This window comes from Engystomops pustulosus, chromosome 7 (genome assembly GCF_040894005.1).
Source record: "Engystomops pustulosus chromosome 7, aEngPut4.maternal, whole genome shotgun sequence".
NCBI lineage: Eukaryota > Metazoa > Chordata > Amphibia > Anura > Leptodactylidae > Engystomops > Engystomops pustulosus.
Window position 1 is genome coordinate 95,950,315 of NC_092417.1, and position 24,808 is coordinate 95,975,122.

A 24,808-nucleotide genomic window follows, 5' to 3' on the forward strand; every position below is an offset into this window, starting at 1 on the left:
GGGATGAATCTTATTGAATTTAGTTTTTTTAGACCCTCTAGGGTAATTTAACCCTAGATGGCCTGATCGCTCCTGCCATATACTGCAATACTACTATATTGCAGTCTATGCCATTTTTACATAGGATTCGTTACAATGTGTACATGTACGGTGTAAAGCGCTAAGAGGTTAATTCATTAAATTCTATATTTTTTCAATGCCGCCACATGAGTTTACTGCTAATGGGCCCACTGAGGCTCTGTCGCCCACTGAATCCTGGAGCCGGCCCTGTGTGTACCCATACATATATGCACAATTCTAAATAGTTTTACATATGTTTAGGGGTTGTTTCATCTTTTATCCCTTGTAGCTTACAAAAATTAGAGGTTAAGGTTAATTTTTGGAAATTTTTCACCTTTTTCCTTTTGGGGCCAAATTGAATGAAACATCTGTTGGGGAAAATACACATATTACACCACGCATTACCCCTGTTAATAAAGTAAACATTCCTGTGGTTAATAAAGTTATATTCCTGTTACTGTCAGTAATGCCCACTCCTGTACATCGCCCCCTCACATTTGGTTATGCCAATAAAATTGTACTTATTGCAGAAAACAAAGGAGAAACACAGGAGAAAACCCTACTTGTTACTTCCAATGACGTGTCCTTGGACAACATGTAGTTGTCTACCTTTATAAAGCAGGTAAGAATGAAGATGAAGAGAAAGTCATAGAGACTCTTATATTAGGAGCCGCCGCTCGCTCGGAGGTCACGTGACACACAGACACAATCCGGCATCGATTGCTCTTTCAGGAAGCGATTACTGCTGCCTGTCGCTAGGCCGCTACTGAGGAGCTGAGGCCTGGGCGGCGCAGCGCGATTCTCTCCGGTGTTTCAATCCAGGAGTCCACCATGGCCGGCGAAGTAGGGAAGCTCTCCAAGAACCTCTTGCGGATGAAGGTGAGGAGAGTCCAGGATAAACTGCGGCCGCCATTATGCATATGCCTGTGAGCGGAACACATGGGTGCGGGGGGAGGATGAGGTGCCACGTGCTGCTGCTGCAGAACCTCTTCTCTGTCAAGCGCTCTCATTACCGCTGTGTGCTGGGACTCTGCCTGACAACAGTCTAGCCTTGTAGCAGCGATGACTGCACTGTATTCCTCCAGAAGTAACACCCGTCTGACGTGCAGTGTACACCACCAACTGCTGGTAATAGTCTGCCGGCACATGAGGGCTTCTGTATACTCTTCCTGTACACCATACTGGGCACATGAGATTACCTGTAGCAGGTAGTGTACTGTATGTTACATATGGTGCTGACTCCTCTTCACTGAAATCCAAACCCAGAAGAAAAACTGCATGAAATACATCCTGTCAGGCTCAGTTTACACCACTGCTAGTCAGCCTGTTACTCTATAGTGGTCCGGTTCCTGACTTACAGACGACCCCTAGTTACATACAGACCTCTGGTGAAGCTCTCTGGATGCTTTACTCTAGTCCAGTGATGGCGAACCTTTTAGCGGCCGAGTGCCCAAACTGAACCCAAAACCCCCCTGATTTGTCGCGAGGTGCCAACCAAAAATTAAAGCAGTAACTTATTGCTCCATGTTCAACAATTTCCAATTGGCCTCCTGAGGACAGCGACACAGTAGAAAGATGGAAAATTTGCATCATTTTAGCTTTTCCAGTGTCCCTGTGTACACAGAGAATTGTGAGGCCAGCAGGAGGTCCTCCAAAGATAATTCGGCCCTGTCTAGTCATGCTTCCTCTTCCTACAGTCCCAAGTAGCGAAGGAAGTATCAAAATATGACTGAAAGCAGCATCTTTTAAGTCGCTTGGAACTGCAGGAAGATTCTTTGAGTCCTGTCTGGTGCTGGGGAGATGGCCCGTGTGCCCACAGAAAGGGCTCTGAGTGCCGCCTCTGGCACCCGTGCCATAGGTTCGCCATCACTGCTCTAGTCCCAGGCTGTAATGATCAGCTATAAGGACTCTGTAATGAAGCTTCATTTATCATCCTTGTTCCAAATATTTACATACAAATTCAACTTTGGTACACACCTAAGGAATCTATCATATATGTAAGGGTACATTCACACGCGGTATGCCCGCCGTGCTGGCATACCGCAGTGTGCTGGAGAGGAGGAGGAGGTGACCCCTCCTCCCTCCATAGAAAACAGCGGCTGACGGCTGCACACACGCCAAAAGATAGAGCAGGCTCTATCTTTTTGCGATGTGCGGCCCGGATCGGTGCCACACATGTGTGGCACCGTGTCCCCGCTGTGCTGCCACTGCTGTCTATGGGGACGTACAAGCGGCTGCGTGTACGTCCCTGCAGATGGCCATGTGAATAAGCCCTAACTATGGGACTGCCTGTATAATAACAGGCACCTAATACTGATGGTAAAGCTCTTCCTCTTATCATCCCTTCCCACTGACTTTTCATTGTCTATAACGGCAAAAAAAAAAAACAGCAACAGCCTGCATTATATTTGCCATTTTAAATAATGTAAAGAAGAATGAGTAACAATAACCTAGTGTGAGCTCAGCCTAATCACTCACCTGATCCATAGCAGGAAAATGACCTGCTGCGAATTGTAAAACCTGAAACGTAGAAGTTTAGGAGGGGCCCCTGGATACTCCAAAATCTGCAGTCTATGGACAGGACTTTTGTTGTGTACTTTGGAGGTGCTGTATACTATGTGTAGAAATCCATGTTATGAATTTTTGGAAGCAGTTTTTGATGACCTGCTTAGTGATAGATTATTGGATTACACAAGGACACTTAGGCCACTGATTGGCTGCCGCCTCCAGCCTAGTAGGGAGTTTCGGCAAATCAAGCAAGAGAGGGACAGAAGTGGGATAAGTATATTTGTATTTGTTGCCCCTTCTATGGAATCCCAGGGATTTTCTGTGAAAACTAGAGAGCCCCTAAATTAAGTTACATTTACATAGTGATATAGGATGCACAAGAGTCCCTATATCACTATGATGCATGGAATCCTGTCCCAGGAATTCTCACTCCATGACACAGGACATTGCATGAACTGACCACGGCAGTGTGAAATAGCCCTTACATTTACGCCATGGGTGCTGTAAGGACACTGACCTGTGGAATAGTGTGCTCTTTGATGACTGTGATACAACTGCACATTGAAGGTAATAAATGGAATATCTATCATGTATTACTACACTGCAGTGTATGTCAGAGAGAAGTGCATAAATCGACTTCCTCCCATCACGTATGGCGGCTCAATAGCTGTTATTGATTGGTCCAGACAATCGGCCCAGAGAAAATGTACTTTTGAGCGATTCCCATTCATGTCCGTCATAGAGGGTAATAGGACTTCCAATGCCGCCACTTTCTCTGGATATCTTTGGCTTAGGAGAGTTCTTTGATTAAAACAGGAGGCGTCCGACAGACTGACTTGTAATTGTAGCGCTGCCGATGACCGAGCTTCTCAACAAGCCGTCTCCAGCTGTGTTAAATGTGTCATTGGCCTAGGTGAGTGCATTATGGATTTCTTAAATAATTTTTTTTTTAGCTCGTTCCTGAAGTAATTTACTCTTTGAATCACCATCTTTTGTGAAGTGTTGTCAAATTTGTGCAGCTGAAAAGCTCTCTGCTGTGGAAGGTTAAAATGCAGTCAAGTTTTGTCCGACATCTTCCCCCCACGTATGTGACCGGCACATGTGGGAAGAGCGCTGGAAGCCATCGCTGCAGCTCTTATTATAGCACAATAAATGCCACTCTTCAAATGGGCTTTAACCTTTTTTTTTTTTTTTTTTTTTCTGCGACATCTGATGGTGCCCTTCGCCTTGACACATGGAAATGAAATGGGACTATTAAGATTTCTAGGCAGTCCACTTTTAGGCTGACAACGATATGTTACAGTGCCCAGCCACAATAAGGCAATGCAGGTTTTTCATCCGTTAATGGGGAAAAACATGACAACAAGTTTCTTGTATATTTTTTTTCAATGTGTACCACCTGCAAACTTATTCATTTCTTCTAGAGAAACAGGTATCACTTGGGCTGTATTCACATCACTTTTTTTTGCCCTCCATTGCGGATTCCTGACATGTCCTTACAACAATCCCACTGTATGCATGTGTAGTGGGATAAGTCGCCCTTCTCTCTCTGTTATTCCACAGCACACTAGATCTGCTATGCCTCCCCAGATAAATAACTAATCTGTGTGTAGCTTGTAGTTCTCCTCATGCTGCTGCCTTAAGGACTCGGTGTGTATGTGTATCAGTGAGCATTAGTGAGTGAGCTCCGTCTTGCACTGCAGGACTGCAGGGAGCACAAAGAGTGCAAGAGACAAGCTCAGTGAAGCCTCAGGCAAGATGGCTGCCGACCCTAAAGTCTGAAGTTACAGGGTTGTGTTTAGGGGCAACTGAAATTTGTGCACACCAGGACTCCTAGAGACAGGTTGGAATTATATCTATGAAATGCTTTGTTTTTGTTAATAACAGAGAATGTGTTATTTGGTTATACTGAGTATATTTAAAGGGGCTTTTGTGATCTATGGGGGTCTCGTCACTGAGACTGAACCGATCTGCAAGTTAGGCCCTTTTCTGTGGATAGGGCCTAACTTGATTTGTGGGAAAACCCCTTCAAGGAACTTGTCTTTGTGGGAATACCCCTTTAACACTTGCCGACCGAGGACGAACTATAAAGTCCTTGCGCAGCAAGGGGTGTAAGGAGAGCGCTCACGAGCTGAGCTCTCTCCATACACAGTGGGTAACGGCTGTATAATACAGCCAACACCCGCCTGTCACTGCTGTGGTCAATACAGTTAAATGCCAGCCGCCATCTTGGATGCCCGATCGCCACCCCCTGGATCGTCATCGGAGGGCGGCGATCGGTTGCTATGGCAGCCTAGAGTCTCATTGAGACTCGTAGGCTTGCCAGGTGCAATGATTTCTAAAAGCCACCATGGGGCAGGATATTAAAAATCATTGTAAAATAGCTATATACTGCAATACAGTAGTATTGCAGTATATAGCATTAGCAATCGGACCCTGCAGGGTTAAAATATGAAAAAATGAAGTTTAAATCACCCCCTTTCCCTAGAACTGATATAAATATAAATAAACAGTAAAAATCATAAACACATTAGGTATCATCGCGTCCCAAAATGTCCGATCTATCAAAATATATTAGCGATTTTTTTTTTTTTATTATTTTTTTTTTTTATTTTTTTTTTCCCCCACCGTTTAACCCCGTAACGGAAATTGGTGCCCAAAGTCGAAAATGCCACTTTTTTGCCATTTTGAAAAATAAAAAAAATTCTATAAAAAGTTATCAAAAGCCCATACAGTCCTAAAAATGAAAGCATTAAAAACGTCATCAAATGTCGCAAAAAATGAAACCACCCACAGCTCCATACACTGAAGTATGAAAAATTTATTAGTGCCAGAACATGGCAAAATGAAGATTTTTTTTTTTTTTTTTTTTTTGTACAGAAGGTTTTAATTTTTTTAAATGTATGAAAACACTATAAAACCTGTACAAATTTGGTATCCTCGTGATCGTACCGAACCAAAGAATAAAATAGACATGTGATTTGGGCCGCTCAGTGAAAGCTGTAAAATCCAAGCCCACAAAAAAACGGCGCAAATGCGTTTTTTTTATCATTTTCACTGCATTCTGAATTTTTTTCCCGCTTCCCAGTTTAGCATGGAATAATAAATGCCATCATTATGAAGTTCAATGTGTTACGCAGAAAACAAGCCCAAACAGACCTCTTTACATGGAAAAATAAAAAGATTACAGATTTTTGAAGGTGGGGAGTGAAAATTGAAAATGGGCCACGTCTCTAAGGGGTTAATATGATAAATGTATCACATAAACAGGATGTAAACAAATGGCTGTTTTGGGATCGTGCTGCAGCTTTTAAATGGACCCTTGAAGCCTCAGAGGGTTGTTGAGCCCCACCTCATGATAACTGCCATAGAGAAGTGACACTTGACTAGCCTGGACTTTGCTGACTGGCTGAAATGGGCCCCTCTGTTAGCTCAATGGTGGTCACATTGGCCTCCTGGTTGATGAAGCTCCTACAGTGACTGCACCACAAAGACTTTCCACAGTTGGTAAGGGAGAAGGTCGGTAGAAATTGCTTTCACAGCTACTTTCCAACATACTCATGTCACACAGTCATAACTTAAAAAATGGAAGTGCATCCTCCTGCACTTTCTGCTTATTACACTATTCTCCCTGCAGGTACAGATGGTATAGTCTTTTGCTGCCCAAGGGATTCCTAGTAGACCACACAGAGGGGGAAAAGGAAAGAGATTATAGCTGGTGTCTGATGAGTAGTGACAGGAGTCTACACTTCCATCTTTTATACACTGCAACCAGATAAGGACTGATAAGAGGTTGCATCAACAAAGGTTTAAGTGTCTATGAAGATTTTACAGGCAGTTTTACTTCTCTGAAAAAAAGGCCTGCGGTCTCTCAAAACAGGGACTTTCCTTGTAATTGACAGGCAATGAGGATGGCAACAGTCTCAACCTACATCTACGGGGAATGTGATCCTCTGTTTGTGGCCTGTCTGACATTGAAAGGACTGCTGGTCCGCAAAGATAACGGGAATATGACCTGCTCTATTCTTTGTGGACTGAGCAGTTAAAGAAAACCAACCACCTAAAAACATTAAAGGAAATCTACCATTTGTTTTTATGCATTGTGAACCAAACATACCTTGAGAATGCTGTAGCTACACTGATGTAGAAACATATCTAGTTTAGTACCTGAAGTGAGTGGTTTTCGAAAGAAATCAATTAGAAAATTATGATAATGAGACACTGTGGCTCCCCCAGCGCTTCTCTTACCCTAATTATACACTGCTCCATCCTTGTCCTGCCCAGCATAAGTCGAGAATATATTTCATCACTCTGATTACTTCTGCCTGTCAGGGACATCAATCTCTGCACCATCCCCGGCTGCTTTGTATGAGTCATCCAGCTCAGGTTTATTAGTCCTGTCAGTTCAGGAAGCTCCCTGCCACCCATGTTCCAGCAGCTTCTCTCACCTTGCCACACTCCAGTGATGGGCTCCTTTGTTCCAGTGGGTGCCTCCTAGAGGCCGCCTAAGATTTAAAGGGCCAGTGCACCAATGATTGGCAGTGCCTGACCGCCTTCCCAGTTAAATTCCCGTCCCCTTCTTGTGTCCCCTGCCGGATCTTTGTGCTTCTATGCCATTGAGAAAGCTTTGTTCCTTGCTCTGTGCGTTTAGACTGATTTCCCGTTGTGACCTTGATTCAGTTCCTGACTTCACTCCTGTCCTGACCTCCTGCCTGTCCCCGGACACTCTCTGCCAGGTGGTACCACACCTCAGCAAGTCCATTCCGCTTTGTGGTGGGCTCTGGTGAAAACTGGGTGCCACTTAGACTCAGCTACCAGGTGTTGGCTTGCATCATCGTCTTCGGTGGTACAGCGGGTCCACTACTCCTGAATCCTGACACTCCCTGTAATGTGTTTACAGCTAGTCGTCACCCAGCTTTCCCAAAATCCTGAATTTTATAACTGTTTTTTGATCAAAATCACTCAGATTAGGGATTAAACAAGATATGTTTCTGAATCGGTGTACAGCATTCTCAAGATATGTTTGGTTCACAATGCATGAAAACAAATCATATATTTCTTTTAATACTCCCGCTCCTCTTCACCTAGATCCCGGCGCTGTCCCTAAATGCAAAGACAAGGTGTCCGGTGCTCCGGGATCCTAATTATGCATGCCCACAGCACCTCCCTCCTCCATGTTGGGAGAGGAGGGGATGTGCATTATTGACAGCCCGGAGAGCTGGACATGTTGTCCTCGTGCTGCTCTTTTCTAGGGGATACCAGTGTGTCAAGATAAGCAATGCGCAGAATCAAGGGGAAGAGCGGGGGTGAATATTAATATTGTTTTTTTTTTTTTATTTTTTTTTTATAATGTTTTATAGGTGGTTGGTTTCCTTTAACTCGGTGCACCAGGTTATGAATGAGCCCAATGTAAAGTAATATGGCCTGAGGTATCCAGACAAATAAGGGCTAGCTTGTTGTCCCATTACATGGTTGTGTGCATGAGGCCTGAGGGATTGGATTTTGTATAAATCCAATCTATATTCTGTGTTAAAAACCTGCATTGAAGCAAGTATTACACCTGCAGCTTATTTATTACTAAGGGATTCCAGCCGTCTGTCCCTGACTATTGTCAACCATGAGAAACTGACATTATCATCCATTTTCCTCGATCGTATGGCATCCGATTCTCATAAGTTATATTTGGAATAAACGGTGAAAAAAAAACAGTTCAGACTAGGACACCATGCATGGTTTAATTGAATAGACACATGGATAATTAAAATAAGTCCTAAGCACTGATCTATTAAAATTTAATGCAACCGCGTAACATACTTTAAGAGAAACGGGTGCCACTCATAGCTGCGGGTAATACACTGAATAGATCAGTCTTGTTACTACAAATTTTGTATTAAAAATTCTTGGGTGGGGTCAAACATGGTGTTTTGTATTGTGTATACAAATGCAATAAAGATGCCCAAGGGAAGATTAACCAGTAACCAGCACGTGGGGTTTTGCATTGTTTAAAATGCAATGCATCGGCATGTGTTACACACCCTTAGAGGAGTATTTTTACTCCACCGTATAAAATGAGTTCAACCTCTGGATAGAATAAGTCTTTGATTCATAATTTAGTAATTAATTAATATGGTTATCGGAGTACTACTCATGGATATCTATGATGGATTCCTTGGGGTAGATTCTTCAGAAAGGTAAAACTGTTTCAGTTGCCCATGGCAACCGATCAGTTATAAACTTTAAATTTGTGAACAGCTGTGGGAAAATGATATCTGAGCCCTGATTAGTTGTCATGGGCAACTAGAACAGATCTGCTCTCAGAGACACTTCTGATAAATCTCCCCACTTGTATCTGCCTTGGTAGAACTAGATCTTTAACCAAACTCACAATAAAATTTCTTGCAATGTTTGTTATAGGAGAATTAGACAGTCTAGAAAAGATACACTTCTGGCCTCTTTCTGGTAGATGGATCATTGCGGATATTTATGATCAACTATAGCGCCCAAAGTCAAAAGTGCCACCTTTTTGCAAAAAATAAAAAAATTCAAAAAAAGTGATCAAAAGACCATACAGTCCTAAAAATGGTAGCATTGAAAACAAATTTTGACATCAAAAGTCCCTAAAAAAGTCACCCCACCTACAGCTCTGTACCCTGTAATATGAAAAAGTTATTAGCGCCAGAACAGGGCCAAATGAAGAATTTTTTTTCTTGTACAGGAGGTTTTAATTTTTGTCAATGTATGAAACATTATAAAACCTATATAAATTTGGTATAGCTGTGATCGTACCAACCCAAAGAATAAAATTGATGCATCATTTTGGGCGCTCGGTGAAAGCTGTAAAATCTAAGCCCACAAGAGAACTGTGCAAATGCTTTTTTTTTTTTTTTTTTTTTTTTTTTTTTTTTTTTAACCCTGGGAGAGGGACAGCGCCGCCTTACAACCAGTAAGATAGACAAATCACCAGGCCCAGATGGCATACACCCCTGGGTACTGCATGAATTATGTACCGTGATAGACCATTATTTATCTGAAGATTCCTTGAGGACTGGTTATGTTCTACAAGACTAGTGTGTAGCAAATGTGGTACCAATATACAAAAAAGGATCAAAAAGCAATCCTGGAAACTACAGACCTGTGAGTCTAACTTCTGTTGAGGGGAAAATATTTGAGGGGTTTGTTAGAGATGCTATCCTGATGTATCTCGCTGGACACTACCCTATAACCCAGCATCAGCATGGGTTTATGAGGGATCGGTCCTCTCAGACTAATCTGATTGGCCTCTGAGGAGGTAAGTACCAGACTGAACCTGTGACCAGTGCCACGTTAAAGGTTGGTACATAATACTGCTGGGACTAGAGGAACATCTGTGTGTTTGTGTAAGTAATTGGCTTAGTGATAGAAAACAGAGAGTTGTTATTAATGCCACATTCTCATATTAGTTTGACGTTACCAGTAGTGTGCCACAAGGGTCAGTATTGGGGCCGCTTATGTTTAATTTATTTATTAATGACCTTTTTAGTGGGTTTACAGTCAAGTTTCAGTATTTGCAGATGATACTAAATAATTAATACATGTGGAAGCTTGAGGAGTGGGCAGAGAAATGGTTGATGAGGTTTAATGTAGATAAATGTATGCACTTGGGCCATGGAAACAAAAATGATAATTATGTTGTAAATGGTCAATTACTTTGTAAAACTGCAGCTGGAAAAGACTTGGGGGTATTGGTGGATGGTAAACTTAATTTTAGTGACTAGTGCCAGGCGGCCGCTAATAAAGCAAATAAAATTAGGGGATGTATCATGAAAGGAATAGTTTTAAACTGGAATTATGGGTCAAGTTGCAGGTAATATTGATTCCACACATCGTAATTATAATACAGGAAAGAAGGAAGAAAGTTTGATGTGTATATGGAAAAAATGTATTACTTTATTGATTTTACATATTTAGATATACAGTACATAAGAGGAGTTAAAAATAGTGATGAGCGAGTATACTCGTCCGAGCTTGATGCTCGGTCGAGTATTAGCATACTCGGACCGGCTCGTTGCTCGGACGAGTATTTGCCCTGCTCGATAACGAGCATTTAATTTTAAAAAAAAAAGTGAAGAACAGTAAAAAGATACAATTAAAACATTTAATTTAATTGTTTAATTGAAGAAAACAGTGAAAGAACACAGTGCAGAACAGATTGCAGATGTTCGGGGACATCTGCAATCTGTTCCGGAGACACGCGTGCAGAACGGTGTTCTCCGCAATAGTATTTGAAGAACAATATGTGTGAAGAACAACTTGCAGATGTTGCCAAACATCTGTAATGTGTTCTTCACACATATTGTTCTTCAAATACTATTGCGGAGAACACCGTTCTGCGCGCGTGTCTCCGGAACAGATCGCAGATGTTCCCGAACATCTGCAATCTGTTCTGCACTGTGCTCGTTAAGTTTATAATTTTACTGAAAAATGCTCGGGTCTCCCATTGATTTCAATGGGGCTCGTTACTCGAAACGAGCACTCGAGCATCTGGAAATGTTCGGCTCGAGTAACGAGCACCCGAGCATTTTAGTGCTCGCTCATCTCTAGTTAAAAACACTTAAAAGAGCCAGACACAGCTGGACACAGTAGAAACAGACACACTCCCCGGCCAAAATAATAAAGTGCAAGTTAACAGACGTAATGTACCTACTGGATGACAGCTTGACATGAAAAGAGTACAAAGATAATAAATTAATAAAAAGCTGTCATATAATGTGTGTAGTATGAAAACAGTGTAACTACAAATAGATTAGTTAGAAGGTAACATTACTGTTGGATCGCAAATAACCAGGAGCCAGGGAGGAGATGGAGCGACCCCACGCGTATCGCCTGTAAAACAGGCTTCCTCAGGGGTAAGCCTGTAGTTACACTGTTTTCATACTACACACATTATATGACAGCTTTTTATTAATTTATTATCTTTGTACTCTTTTCATGTCAAGCTGTCATCGAGTAGGTACATTACGTCTGTTAACTTGCACTTTATTATTTTGGCCGGGGAGTGTGTCTGTTTCTACTGTGTCCAGCTGTGTCTGGCTCTTTTAAGTGTTTTTAACTCCTCTTATGTACTGTATATCTAAATATGTAAAATCAATAAAGTATTACATTTTTTCCATATACACATCGAACTTTCTTCCTCATGAAAGGAATAATCATAAGGATAAAGACATAGTTTTGCCCTTATACAAATCCCTGGTCAGACCACACATGGAATATTGTGTACAGTTTTGGGCACCAGAGTATAAAAAGGACATAGTAGAGCTGGAACAGGTGCAGAGGAGAGCAACCAAGGAAAAACATGGCGGTGCTGCTGGAGGAGATCCCCCGCAGGGTCCTTTTGGACAGGCACCGTGCTGGGCCTGCCCACTGCAGCCATTGGCCCCCCGCCACATACAGCGCGGCGCCATTTGGACAATGAGGGCTGAAGATCTGTTGTGCAAGTTCATGTGACTGGAGCATCAGCAGCTAATGGGGAATGCCAATGCTCCAGACACATGACCTTCTAGCCTGGGCCGCAGGCTGTGGCAAGCTGCTGCAGCTCTGTGGCCAGGATTGGGGGAGAGAGCAGAGAACTCTCAGGCAGAGTTATACGCCTTAAAACTGCCTATACAAGTGTGAACGCGAACTCTGATGGCAGACTATGTACATGCTTCCAGAGAGAACTGGATACCTTTCTGGAGAGCAAAAATATAATTGGTTATGGGGGAAAACATTTAATTCTTAAAGGTTGGATTTGCGTCTTTTTCCAGCCTATGATACTATTTTTCCTGCCTTATATACTATGATACTATGTCCATATCATGCAGAAGAACATATTGAAGGGCTTCTATTGGGTCGATGTAGAACGTCTAGTGAATGTTAGGAGTTATACCTTTAACACTGCACCTGCTGTGCTATCGTACAGCACAAGGAGAAGTAATGACATTGCTGGAGCTCCTCCACTCTTATTATAACCCTCTTTCCTTTCACTTTGAAATTACCGTAAAAAGCCTTGATGGGAAATGTCAGCACACAACCACATATTACTGACATAAATTCTTATTGCATTACAGAGGAGAAGCAGGTAACTGCTCCATGTGATCCTCCTTCCAGCGAGCCGTGCTGATGGCTGCGAGAATCTGGTTTAACTTTTTATGTGATTTTCCCCCCAATAAAGGGCCACTTGATTGAGGCATATTATATCATTGTATGTGGTGCTATCCTCTGATGGATTGTATAGCGTCTCCAGAGCTGGTGCTTGTAGTACAGACAGGTTTTATACATCTGCATTAGAAGCTGCGGGGTTTCCCATTACCTGGTAAGTGCGTGTAATCCTCTCACTGACGTGAAATAAGAATGGTATAATGAGCCTCGGAGGCTGCTGACCCATATTACAAGCGCAATCTCTGGTCACGCACTAAAAGATTTCCCTGCAAATGCAAGGCAGCCTGCTAGGTACATCTAATAGAAGCCTAATAAGTGGAGGGAGGGTCCCACCTCTAGACCCTCTTATTCAGCCATTTACTGCAATGTATTCACAGGTATAAACCGCCTAAGTGCTTAAAGCAGGCAGCGAGTTACACTAATGTCACCATTTGGTTAAATTACCTTTCTGCGCCTGTTATGACTTCCGAGAAATGCTGCTTTTCCAAATACACACATATCTGAGGGGGTTAATGCAGGAAAGAAGTAAATGGGACATTAAAGGACCTTGTGATTGAGGATAATGTTGGGCTATACTTGTATGGAGTCTCTTTACTCCTGGAATCTGTAGATGCGTAATACACCATAGAGCTGTAGTGACTATGGGATATTTAGCTCCTAGCTGTATGCATGCAGTAGATGCCGAAGAAACGTACACCAATGCTTATTTCTTTGATTGAAGCAGTCTTGATGGTGTTAAATCGGTCCATTCACTTTTCTCACATATCTCGCAGAGGTTGAGACTTATTGGCATATAACTAAACAGATGTAATATTTATATATGATACCATAGTCATGGAGTATCGCTGGTTTTATTTTCTTATTTGTTATCAGTGACCCCTATCTTCTAAAAATCAACTTTCATAGTTATGCTAATGAGCCTGAAGTACTCTGGGAAGTGTTGCCAGAGTCCCTCAGCACTGTAGCTTCACAGGCTATTGCAATGAGCAGAGCACAGGGTTAGGTGAGACATGTTCTGCCCAATGTAATAGGCTGTGAAACTGGTAACTCGCCAGAGCCCTTGATTAGCATAATTTTCATAGTTGATTTTTGAAAGGAGGCCATGGATATCAACTATAACAAGGGTTACTGCAGTCACGGTTCCAGTATCTATGAGTAGGTGTCCCTGGGTAATCATGATTGATTTTGATGGTAGATTTCAGTGGGTAGCACAACAGCCTTGCAGCACTGGGGGTCCTGGGATAAAGTCCCATCCAGATCAACATCTGCAAAGAGTTTGTATGTTCTTTCTGTGTTTGCGTGGGTTTTCTCCGGCCCCACTGGTTTCCTCCCACACTCCAAAACATACAGGTAGGTTGATTATATTGTGAGCCTCACGGGGACAAGGACTGATTTGGCAAGCTCTGTGCAGCTTTGCCTAAACTCTGTGCGCTATGTAAAATAAAGAAATGAATACTTGTACCACCTTTTCCTTTATGGTAACCAAAGCAGTATTGTCATGGTATGAATTATATTTTAATATGTTCATATTTCTTTCCTTAGTTTATGCAAAGGAGTCTTGACCCAGAAACCAAAAAACAGTTGGAAGAGGAGGAAAAGAAGATCATCAGCGATGAACACTGGTTCCTTGACCTGCCAGAGCTGAAGGAAAAGGAGTAAGAAGTCTGGTCCTTATTACACATCCAATATCTTCTCTATATAACCCCTTCCCATCCACTTCATCAAATCGGTTCACAAAGTGGTATCAGAATGCCCCAATAACCTGTTAACCCAACTAGCTGCAGCAAAGATTAATGATTCATCTTGCATCAAACATTTGTGTTCACTTTCTGCATGATCAAGACCAATTCCTGAATAGCAATTCCCAATATTGTGTGGAAGGGTAAGAAGAAATCACTCATAGGGTGATCAGAAAAAAACTGAGGGGAGTAATGGCACACACCAAAATCCAGACTGATTTGGCAAGCTCTGAGCAACGCTGTGGAAACTGTGTGTGCTATATAAATAATTATCCAGCCAAGGTAGGCGGGAATCAGGTTGATATCTTTATTCAAAGGGTCACTGCACATTTCAAGGTGATGGGGCATCTTTTACAAATGTACAAGATTCCAGTCTGATAGAAGCAGGTCACCACCATCATCACATTATTCTTATACACAGCCTCCATTCCTTTAACCCCTTAACGCTCTGCGCTGTAGCTCTACGGCGCAGAGGTACAGGGAATGTATGAAGAGAGCTCACGGGCTGAGTCCTCTTCATACAAGGGTGGCGGTGTTGCATATTGCAGCAAACCCCCACCGCTATATTAACCCTTTCATTGTCGCCGGCAAAGTCTATTTAAAGACGCTATCGGTTGCCATGGTAGCCTCGGGTCTTCGTTTGACCCGAGGCAACATGGCTTCTGCAGATTCGTTACAATGAGCCACAGTAGTATTGCAGTATATGGTAGGAGCCTTCTGACCATCTTAGGGTCTAAGAAATGGTGAAAAAAAAAGTTTAAAAAATTAATAAAATATTAAAAATTCAAATCGCCCCCCTTTCCCTAGAACTGATAAGAAAACATAATAAACAGTAAAAATCACAGACACGTTAGGTATTTCCGCATCCCAAAATACCCGATCTATCAAAATATTAAAACTGTTACGGCCGGCGATGACCTCCGAGACCGGAAATGGCGCCCAAATGTCCGAAATGCAACTTTTACACATAAAAAATGGAATAAAAAAATGATCAAAATGTCGCACAGACCTCAAAATGGTAGCAATGAAAACGTCGGCTCATTTTGCAAAAAATGACACCTCACAAAGCTCTGTGCGCCAAAGTATGAAAAAGTTATTAGCGTCAGAAGATGGCAAAAAATGTTTTTCTTTTTTGTACACATTCGTTTAATTTTGAAAATGTATTAAAACACAATAAAACCTATATAAATTTGATATCACCGCGATCGCACCGAACCAAAGAATAAAGCATAGGTGTTATTTGGAGCCCACAGTCAAAGTTTTAAAAACTGAGCCCACAAGAACGTGACCACATGCGTTTTTTTTTTTTTTTTTTCAATTTTTCCACATTTGGAATTTTTTTTCAGCTTCGCAGTACCTGGCATGTTAAAATAAATAACATTACGGGAAAGTAAAATTTGTAACGCACAAAAAAAGCCCTCACACAGCTCTGTACACGTAAAAATGAAAACGTTATGGATTTTTGAAGGTGGAGAGCGAGAAATGAGCGAAAAAACCCTGCGTCCTTAAGGGGTTAAAAAAAACCTGTGTGTGTCACCCAATAGTCTGGCTCCATGTTATTCATCCAATGGACTTTGGGTTGGAGAGTGCAACAGAATTATAGTTGGTAATCTCCTGACCGTTCCCGTATATCTGATTGCCGAAAATTCTCGGCGCTGAGACCCCTGTATAATTAGATCACGGGGGGTAACTGTCACAATACATCACATACAGATAAAAAAGGAGCACATTGAGGGGACACCGGTGCGTGTCTGTGATATCATCACATGGGGGGGGGGGGGGGGGACTCCGCAATCTGAAAATATACTTTAAGGCAGCCATGGGAATGTCGCACACGTGCAGCTTCTACTTAAGGGCAAATAGGAAGCTGACTAAGTGTAAGATGAATTACAGTTTAGTTGTTTTCTTGTATGTGCCTTTTACAGCATTTTGCACCTTTCTATTGTGTAATCTTTGGAGGCTGCAACCTTTTGGCTTGGAACGTTCCTGGTATTGGACAGAAGATTAGTCCGGTTTGCTCAGTGAGTAGGAATGAGCTGCAGAATAGATTTATTGATTCATATGTCAGCGTGTGAGGCCGGTTAATATTCTAATGTAGGAGATGAGTAAAGATTTTTTGTTTTAAAGGGGTTGTCCAAAAATTTGAAAACTTTTGCAGGCGGTCTGGGAAGGGCTTTTAAATAATTAAACCTTTACATGCCTCCTGTGGTGCTTCAGGTGTCCTGTGCCAGGGTCTGTCATTTACAGGGACACAGCACCTCTGCTCTGACAGCCTGGCACACCCACTCCCCTATGTCCCAGCCCGCCTGATACGTTTTTCAGATTGTCAGACAACCCCTTTACCCATCTACAGATAATACTTCTACTTCTTGTGTATGTTGATCATTACCAAAGGGCTTTACCAGTTTCTCTTTTCAGCCTCTTCTAGAGCTCCAAGTAGCAATAGAGGCATCAAAATGTCATAATCTGGTCATTTGTATAAGGGGATTTTCCATAAATTCTGGAAGACAAAGAAACAATTGTACTTGCTCTTCTCTGGCTATTGGTTCCTGTGTTGTGACAAGGAAGTGTTGGGTACCTGGTTGTGAAGACTACAAGAAGTCACTTCCTCTTATATCATTGCCCTGTCCCTTTAAAAAGCAGGCCTAGAGTGAGCGCCATGACTCAACACTAGATATTTTTGCTGACTTAGTTACATGGGGTCACATCAAAGTCACTTGGTTATTGTAGGCACTCCATGGCTTTCCCAAGATGGACGCATCTACTCTACTCTGTAGACTGGGTCCTGAGGGTGAGCTGGTTCATTAGAGGTTGTGTGAAGCAGTCGGTCTCATTAGATGTGTTAGTTTTTACCTAATTCTCTGCCCTTTACCAGTACATGCTGTGCTGTGAATGAAGCCATTAATGTCCATCACAGAATTTGACCTTGAAACAAGGCAAAGAAATTTTCAAGTCACTAATTGAATATTTAATTCTTTAATTATTTATTTCTTAGGAATTTTATTATTGAAGAAAGAAGCTTCCTTCCCTGTGAAGATTTTCTGTACGGCAGAATGTCCTTCAAAGGGTTTAATCCAGAGATCGAGGTAATGACCTCCAAAGAGCTGTGTCTGTGATATCTATTAAAGGAAATCTACCATCAAAAGCCATCATGATAAACCAGGGACACTTACCTATGGCAATCTTAATTTTAAAATTTTTGGCTAACAAAAATATGTTAGTTTGAAGGACTCCTGGGTTTGTTTGCCCCTTCGTGTTGTAGCTTCAGAGACTTACCATGTGCAGGGAGCACATCTACCACACACTGTGTGCTGAAACGTCCTCTGAGCAGTGAAATTCAGCAGGAGGAGTGGGGGGGGATGCTAAGCAGGAGCAGTGAGGGAGACTGTTTAACAGACTGCGGTAATCTTTCGCATGGAGTGGCTCTGCTAACACCTTATAAGGAAGGAGGCAATGGATAACAAATATAAGAATATTACCACAGTCGCGGTGCCTGGATCTACGAGAAAGTGTCCCTGATTTATCATGCTGGATTTTGAGGGTGCATTTCCTTAAACATGTATGTGTGCTCCATGTGGATGTGTTATGCCCTGAGAAGCATGTTGATAGTTTGTGTCCTCTTGGCCCTGTTCAATGGAGGAATATTGAGCCATTTCTGTGTTGTACATTATGCTGTAGGGCTTTTTAGTATTGGGCACACACATAATAGATGACTCCTATATAACACTTAATATAATTTAGGAATCTGCTAACCCCTTTTAAGGGCATTTTCATCTCTACATATATTGTGCAACCACTGGATACGGGGAAGTAAGCAATCCATATTTCCTCTAGTTTATACGTGGAGTACAGGGTGTCCCTGGTGCTAGGTGGCTGTCATGTTGTACCATCATTAGTCTTGTGCAGAGCACTCAATCATCTTATTTCTCTTCTCAGAAGCTTATGGTCCAGATGAACTCCAAGTCGAAGGAAGAAGATGAGGACCTTGAGGAAGGAAAAATGGATGTGGACGTGTCAGATGAAGAAATGGCCCGCCGGTAGGATTTATCTTCTTACTCCATGATCAAGCAATGATGAGAGAAGTGTCAATATATACATGCACTCTGCTGAATCCATTAACGCCATTATGAATCATAGCAGGAGGCCTTGTAGGGCATGGTGGGTAGGAGAGGTGCCTATAGGGCAATATTACACAGACTTGTACCCATGCTGTATGTCTGTTTCACAGTTGTATGCAGTCTAGGGAAAAGTTTTCAGTAGTTAACCAAAATCTCAAATGATGTGGTAACGCCGAAGGAAACACGTCATCCTTTTTTGAAAAGAGAATCTGTTATGAGGGCCTGAGAAGATGAGCATAACACAGGAACTCTTATTGCCTTCATTTCCCTATGCCATTTATTAGAAACAGGTTGCCTATGAGTTTTTAATAGCTTAGGATGGAGCTGAGTTGGGTATATAACGCATGGCTGCAGCAGTATTAGTTTTGTGGATATTTTCTTGGTTTTGTGGTGCAGTACCGTAAAGCGGCAGGTAGAGGCGCTGCTGTTCTTCATGCCTCTGTATAGCTGTATATCTAAGAACCAATTTATGTAATATGTAGCGAAAAAAACAAAAATGCTGTTAATCTTTTATTTCCCCTTCACAGATATGAATCATTAGTGGGTACTATCAAAAAGAAATTTACTAAGAAGAGAGACCGCAAAGCCATCCAGGAAGACGATGATGAAAATAGTAATATTAAGAGCAGCAAAGTGAAAAAAGGCTTTATAAAGCCTCAGGACTAGATGGCTGCAGAACATAAAGGACTTTTATATAAGAAAGCCTCTGTGTATAAATTTAACAAATGTACAGGTTGTTTTAATTATTTTAGTTTTTTTATGTTTAAAACTGTTAACTTAAATGGACAGGAAGTGTATTTCAAGAGTGGAGTTCATAAAAGATGAAATTGCCTCATTTGATTAACCCCTTTAATTTAGAAATTTTGTAATTTTTAATTTTTGTATAATTTCTTCATAAGCTGGTACTCAGCTGCGGGTGAGCCTACGTACAATAGCTCCTATGACTAGTTTCCCTAATTTACATAAAACTTCCCGAAACAATACATTATCTTGATTTTTTTTTTACTTTTTTTGGCAGATATAAAAATTAGGAAGGCAAAGGGGTCTTTTTGTAGGTTTTTGAACTTTGTCGGGACCTCTTTAAAGAGATCCCATCACATGTCTCTATAGGTTATGTCTGGTTTTGCGCAGCACCCAAGAAGTTTAACCTTGTCATTTAGTTTCTTTGTAACTTACCGTATATTTTTATTTTGTGTCATATACAGAATGTTTCATCAAAAGGAAGCATAATACAATGGATCATCTTTGTGATGATTGTCAAGAATACAATTCCAACAATTATATTACCCAAATTTAGAAGATTTATAAAAATGAACAGTAAAAAATTAACAAAACAGAGTTCAAAGTACAGCAAACGGTCTATACTAGACAATGTGATATAAGTACAATGTTGCGTATTATGAGACCTACCCTTGTCATTAGTTTCTATTTAAGACATCAAAACGACTGTCACCTGATGTCGATAGAAGGGTTCTCTATAACATAATATATTGGGTACAGGTTATAAATTGAAAGCATGTGTGGTTGCTGTTTTTTTTTTTTTTTTCTCTGAATTGTTAGCAAATTTTCATTGAGTTTGTTTGTTGTATAGTTGGTGTGTGTGTGTGTGTGGTTTTCTTTTCGTTTTGTTTTTTTGGGTCATTTTTAGCATAAATACATCTTCTTATACTTGTTATCCATGGCCTTCTTCCTGCTAAAATCAACTTTTATAGTTATGCAAATGAGCCTGAACAGCTTTGAAGCTCCTCCAGGCTGTAGCTGCACAGGCTGTTAGACTGCAGTAGAATGCCCCCAACTGTGTGCTCACTGCTGCAGGAAGTTCCTGGAGGAGGGTAAGACAGAGGGCAGAGTAGAAAGTGCTTCTTTAACACCCACAGAAGCCTTCTTGCTCATTAGCATAATTTTAACTGTTGATTTTAAAAGGAAGAAGGCCATGAATAACAAACAAAAGAAGATTACCACGGTCACAGTGCCTGGAGCTATGAGTAAGTGTCCCTGGTTTATCATGCTGGATTTAGGTAGGTTTCTTTAATGCAATACATTACATATGTTGTATTGATCTTACAGCCTGTATTATACTCCACAGCTGCATTCATGGCTGTAATCTGCCAACACTACATGCTGGTGCAGTCTCTGTTTTTTACACCCATTGTGCAGGCTATAAATCAAGGCTATTATACAACCAAATCCTCAGGCACACAACCTACTCTAATATTAACTAAGACCCGGTAGATACTGTGTACACTTTGCAGCATATACATTTGCTTACAGCGTGTTGATGTGGTACAGTGAAAACTCTCCAAAAGACCCCTGCTTAATTCCCCCCCCCCCCCCATTATAAATTATGGAATCTTGTAAAGCTGCTTTCTATTAAATTGTTATTTAAAATAACAATTTTCTGTTCAAAATTGGGCAATCTGCTCAAGGAGGTATTAAAAAAGTTATATATTACAATGTAAAAAAATATAAATGAAAATGTTTTAATAGGGTTACTTCACCAGAAACAATGCAACTTAAACAAGAGGGTGCCTTTATGTGAAGTGGAAAGGTGGAAAATCATATAGCTGCTCAGAATGAATCCTCGGGATCCCTGTAGGCCTTCAGGAGAACAGTGGTGGAGATTTATCAGGAGTGTCTGTTCTAGTTTCCTATGGCAACCAATCAGAGCTCAGCTTTAAATTTTCCACAGCTAAGCTCTGATTGGTTTCCATCAGCAACTAGAACAGTTTTTTTTTTAACTCGCACTTCTGATAAATCTTTCACATTGACACCATGATGGCGAAGGTGTAGTATATTTTACAGATTTTGCAATGTATTGTGTTTTAGTTAGAATAAGGCCAGGTTCACATTGGTCCATATCATGGACAGGAGAGATGCCGTACCGCCCTGCGGACTGATCACTCTGCGGGGGGCTGAATATTGATATAAGATGCTGTGAGGTCTTATCAGCTCTGCTGCATATCAGGAACACAATGTACTTTGTCTGTTAACGGACTAATATGAAACTGGCCTGAGCTGTGGTATACGGTGGGGGTGGTACCATGTGCTATGACATTATGCCACTGCCAATCTGTTCCATTAGCAGCACTATGGGATGCCATTAACTATTCCATCAAGGTGTAAAAATGAACTGCATACCTGCTATGTGCAATGGCCCTGGGATAATGTCTATTTTTACTTTGTTTGAACTCTTCTGTTGCAATATACTGTGGTTCTGCTGCATGACTGACCATTATGATATATTTGGGTAAACAATACTATACATTAAATATTTTTATAACAGTCTAAATGCTGTTTGCTTTGATTTAATGACTTGTACCTTTTTATTTCACTGCCTCTTTTAAGAGGTAGTCCGGCCTCATAAAGGGAAGGGATATTGCTAGGATTCTTTCAGCCCTCGCTGCCTCTGATTATGAATGGAGCACACTGCAAGCCCCTCTAAATGTTTCTATCTGCCGCTACCGTAGTTCTTGGCTGCTGCTCATATGTGCCATTTCACACCTCCATGGTCATCTTATCAGTTTTTGGCATCAGTTATTGTGACGCAAAACCGGCAGGGGAGACTACAAAGAGATGATGCATAATGGAAAGATTTGCACCTGTTCTGTATGTTTAACTATTCCAGGGTTTGTCTCGTAATAACTACTGCAAAAGCTAGTAACAGTAATGACTGTGAACTCTCAAAGTCTGCAGCACCTTCATTCTCCACTTTAGTGGAGAGGTTGCATGTGATTATAATGGCAATGAAAGATTTTTTTTTTTTTTTAAGGCTTTTTTTTCTTTGTTTTAAATACAGCCGCTTTTATAGTCTAGTCTGTGTTGCTCTAGCAAGGTCAAGTATAGTACTCTCGGGGTGGATGACTGAGTTAAGCCATTGAGAAACATGACACTCTACTTCCAGTAGCAAAGCAATAAAAGCTGTTATAAAGGACCTTTCACCACCTTTTTTAAAGGAAATTTGACTTGGGATTTAATCTTTATTACCCATTCATGCTGCTAGCATTATAGCTGAGCACAATGAATATTGGGATATGTTTATTAGAAGGGTTAATAAGACAATTTTATGAGTAAACTAACTTTTAATTTTTTTGTAAATAATGTACAAGTGCCTCTCTTGGTGATAAGCACCAAGGAAGCAGAAAGGTGGTCATATATCCCAGTATTTCCTACTGGGAAATGCTGCTGTAGGTTTTCTTTTAACTGCAACATGATTTGTCCTGTAATAGGTGCTAATTCTCTCACTTTGAAGTAGTGTGTTTTTTTTGTTTGTTTGTTTTTTTTTTATCTAGACCTCACTCTTTTTCCAAGTAATCAAAGATATCATTTCCACCATGTCCCCCACGACGGCCACCTGGAGGATGCCCTTTGACCTCTGTGGGAACAGGAAGGAGAGAGGTTAAAAGTCCCCTCCCAGCATCCTCCCACCAGTGTTCTTCCTGTTCCCACAGGGTCAGGATGGAGAGAAAGGTCTCTCCCTTGCATCATCCAGGTGTGAGGGGGGGGGGGGGACACTAATGATTTGAAGGTTTGGGACGCATGTCCTAAAGTGTCTACAAAGATGGATTTACAGTTTGAAGATGCATGCCAGCTTCGAGATTCTATGGATCGGAAATCTGAAGCACTACTCAAGAAAGCATGGGATACATGCTTAAGCTTAAGACTAACCTTACGGCTACCTCTGTAACCAGGACGCTACTCTTCTGGCTGAAGGAGCTGGAAAATCATGTTAAGGATCCTACTCCTAGAGAAATAATCCTAGAAAATATTCCTCTCCTTAGCTTGGCGGCCGCCAGAATCTATCATATTTTATGCTAAAGAAGGGGCCCTATCCAACGCATCCAGGAGAGTGCTTTGGCTAAAGCAATGGGGAGGAGACATCCGTTCCAAAACAAAATTGTGTGGAGTCCCCATTTCCGGTGAGTTCGTCTTCGGCCCGGACCTCTGCCATTCTAGAGAAAGCAGCCGACAAGAAGATAGGATTTCCGGAAAACCGACCTGACACCAAAAACAGATTTTTTTTTTTTCATGGCCCCAAGGGAGAGCTTCAGACGAAAGGGCAAACAACGCCGCTGGAGCTATCCCAAGGGAGGCAGAGATCATGGTTTCTTGTTCTCCTCAAATAGTGACCCATCAAAAAGTAAGAAGCAGTGACGCCAGGGTTGGGGGAAGACTCACAGTGGGAGAAGATAACATCAAATCTCTGGGCAAAAGACATTATAAAAAAGGGATACAGAATAGAATTCCCCCCCCCCCCCCAAAAGATATTTCAATTCATTACCGTCATATCCTTCTACACGGATCACCATCTGGCAGGAGGTCTAGAACCTGCTACAACTGGGGGCCATCCTGAGAGTTCCGGTCAATCAAGAAAAACGGGGGTTCTACTCCCCTCTGTTTACAGTGAGGAAACCCAACGGATCGAACCGCCTCATAATAAATTTGAAAGGATTGAACCACTTCATAATATACAGACGCTTCAAGATGGAGTCGGTAAGATCGGCTATAACCTTCCTCCACCGAAACTCCTTTATGTGCACCATAGATCTAAAGGGCGCTTATTATCACGTTCCTATCCACCCTTCCTCTCAGAAATATTTAAGATTATTAGAGGTGGTTGCTTTCCTAAGAGATCAGAACGTGTCTGTCGTTCCCTACTTAGACGACTTCCTGATTTATAGTCAGTACCAGTCTAGACCTAGGCAGGTCTCGGGATTTCACAATTTCTACACTCAAAAGTTTGGGGTGGATCATCAACTTTCAAAAGTCAAATCTTTCCCTCCCTTTCCCAGATAAAATTCTTGAGAGTAATCCTAGATTCATGTCGTCAAATCTCTTCTCTTCCACAGGACACCTTATACTATCCTTCAGAAAGAAGCCAAGGGTTTCGATCTGGACGGCTATGAAGCTCGTAGGATAAATGACAGCCAGTATCCCAGCGGTATCATTGTGCCAAAACCATACCAGGATGCTCCAAAGCTGGATCCTTTCAGGTCATCAAGAGGTTTAGAGAAAGTCCAAACCCCGCCGAGTGTGAAACTAGATCTTTTGTGGTGGCTAAGCACAAAGAATCTAGGAAGGGGCGTCCCATGGATCCAACAGCCTTTGATTACCATCCAGACGGATGCAAGCAAGTCCGGTTGGGGCAATTGTTTCCAGAATCAGTTGGTACAAGGTCAATGGACACAATAAATCAGTACCAGATCCTCC

The 24,808-nt window shown here is 41.6% G+C and overlaps 1 protein-coding gene and 1 long non-coding RNA gene across 3 annotated transcripts in view; one reads left to right on the forward strand and one right to left on the reverse strand.

Annotated features, from left to right (window-relative positions):
- LOC140070599 (uncharacterized) overlaps positions 1–1,138 on the reverse strand; it is a 75,372-nt gene extending 74,234 nt beyond the window's left edge. Inside the window, exon 1 of the long non-coding RNA XR_011848955.1 lies at positions 670–1,138. This is a non-coding gene — a long non-coding RNA (uncharacterized lncRNA). The remainder of the gene's footprint in view (positions 1–669) is intronic.
- On the forward strand, positions 727–21,890 carry MPHOSPH6 (M-phase phosphoprotein 6). 2 transcript variants are annotated; one of them, XR_011848954.1, is made up of 6 exons: positions 727–939; positions 14,287–14,399; positions 17,479–17,569; positions 18,420–18,520; positions 19,129–21,234; positions 21,296–21,890. XR_011848954.1 is itself a non-coding variant. In XM_072117268.1 (5 exons), exons 1-5 carry the CDS (start codon positions 892–894, stop codon positions 19,265–19,267), a joined length of 492 nt encoding a protein of 163 aa, XP_071973369.1. In that variant the 5' UTR covers positions 727–891; the 3' UTR covers positions 19,268–21,890. The 2 variants fall into 2 exon arrangements, 1 of the variants encoding a protein (XP_071973369.1); XM_072117268.1 differs by having other exon boundaries at positions 19,129–21,890.
- The last annotated feature ends 2,918 nt before the right edge of the window (positions 21,891–24,808 follow it).

Bases quoted from the DNA above. Each gene is read 5' to 3' on its own strand.
- MPHOSPH6 (XM_072117268.1), top strand. From the start codon at position 892: ATGGCCGGCGAAGTAGGGAAGCTCTCCAAGAACCTCTTGCGGATGAAG. The intron at 940-14,286 runs GTGAGGAGAGTC...TTCTTTCCTTAG, and splicing joins AGAACCTCTTGCGGATGAAG to TTTATGCAAAGGAGTCTTGA. The intron at 14,400-17,478 runs GTAAGAAGTCTG...TTTATTTCTTAG, and splicing joins CCAGAGCTGAAGGAAAAGGA to GAATTTTATTATTGAAGAAA.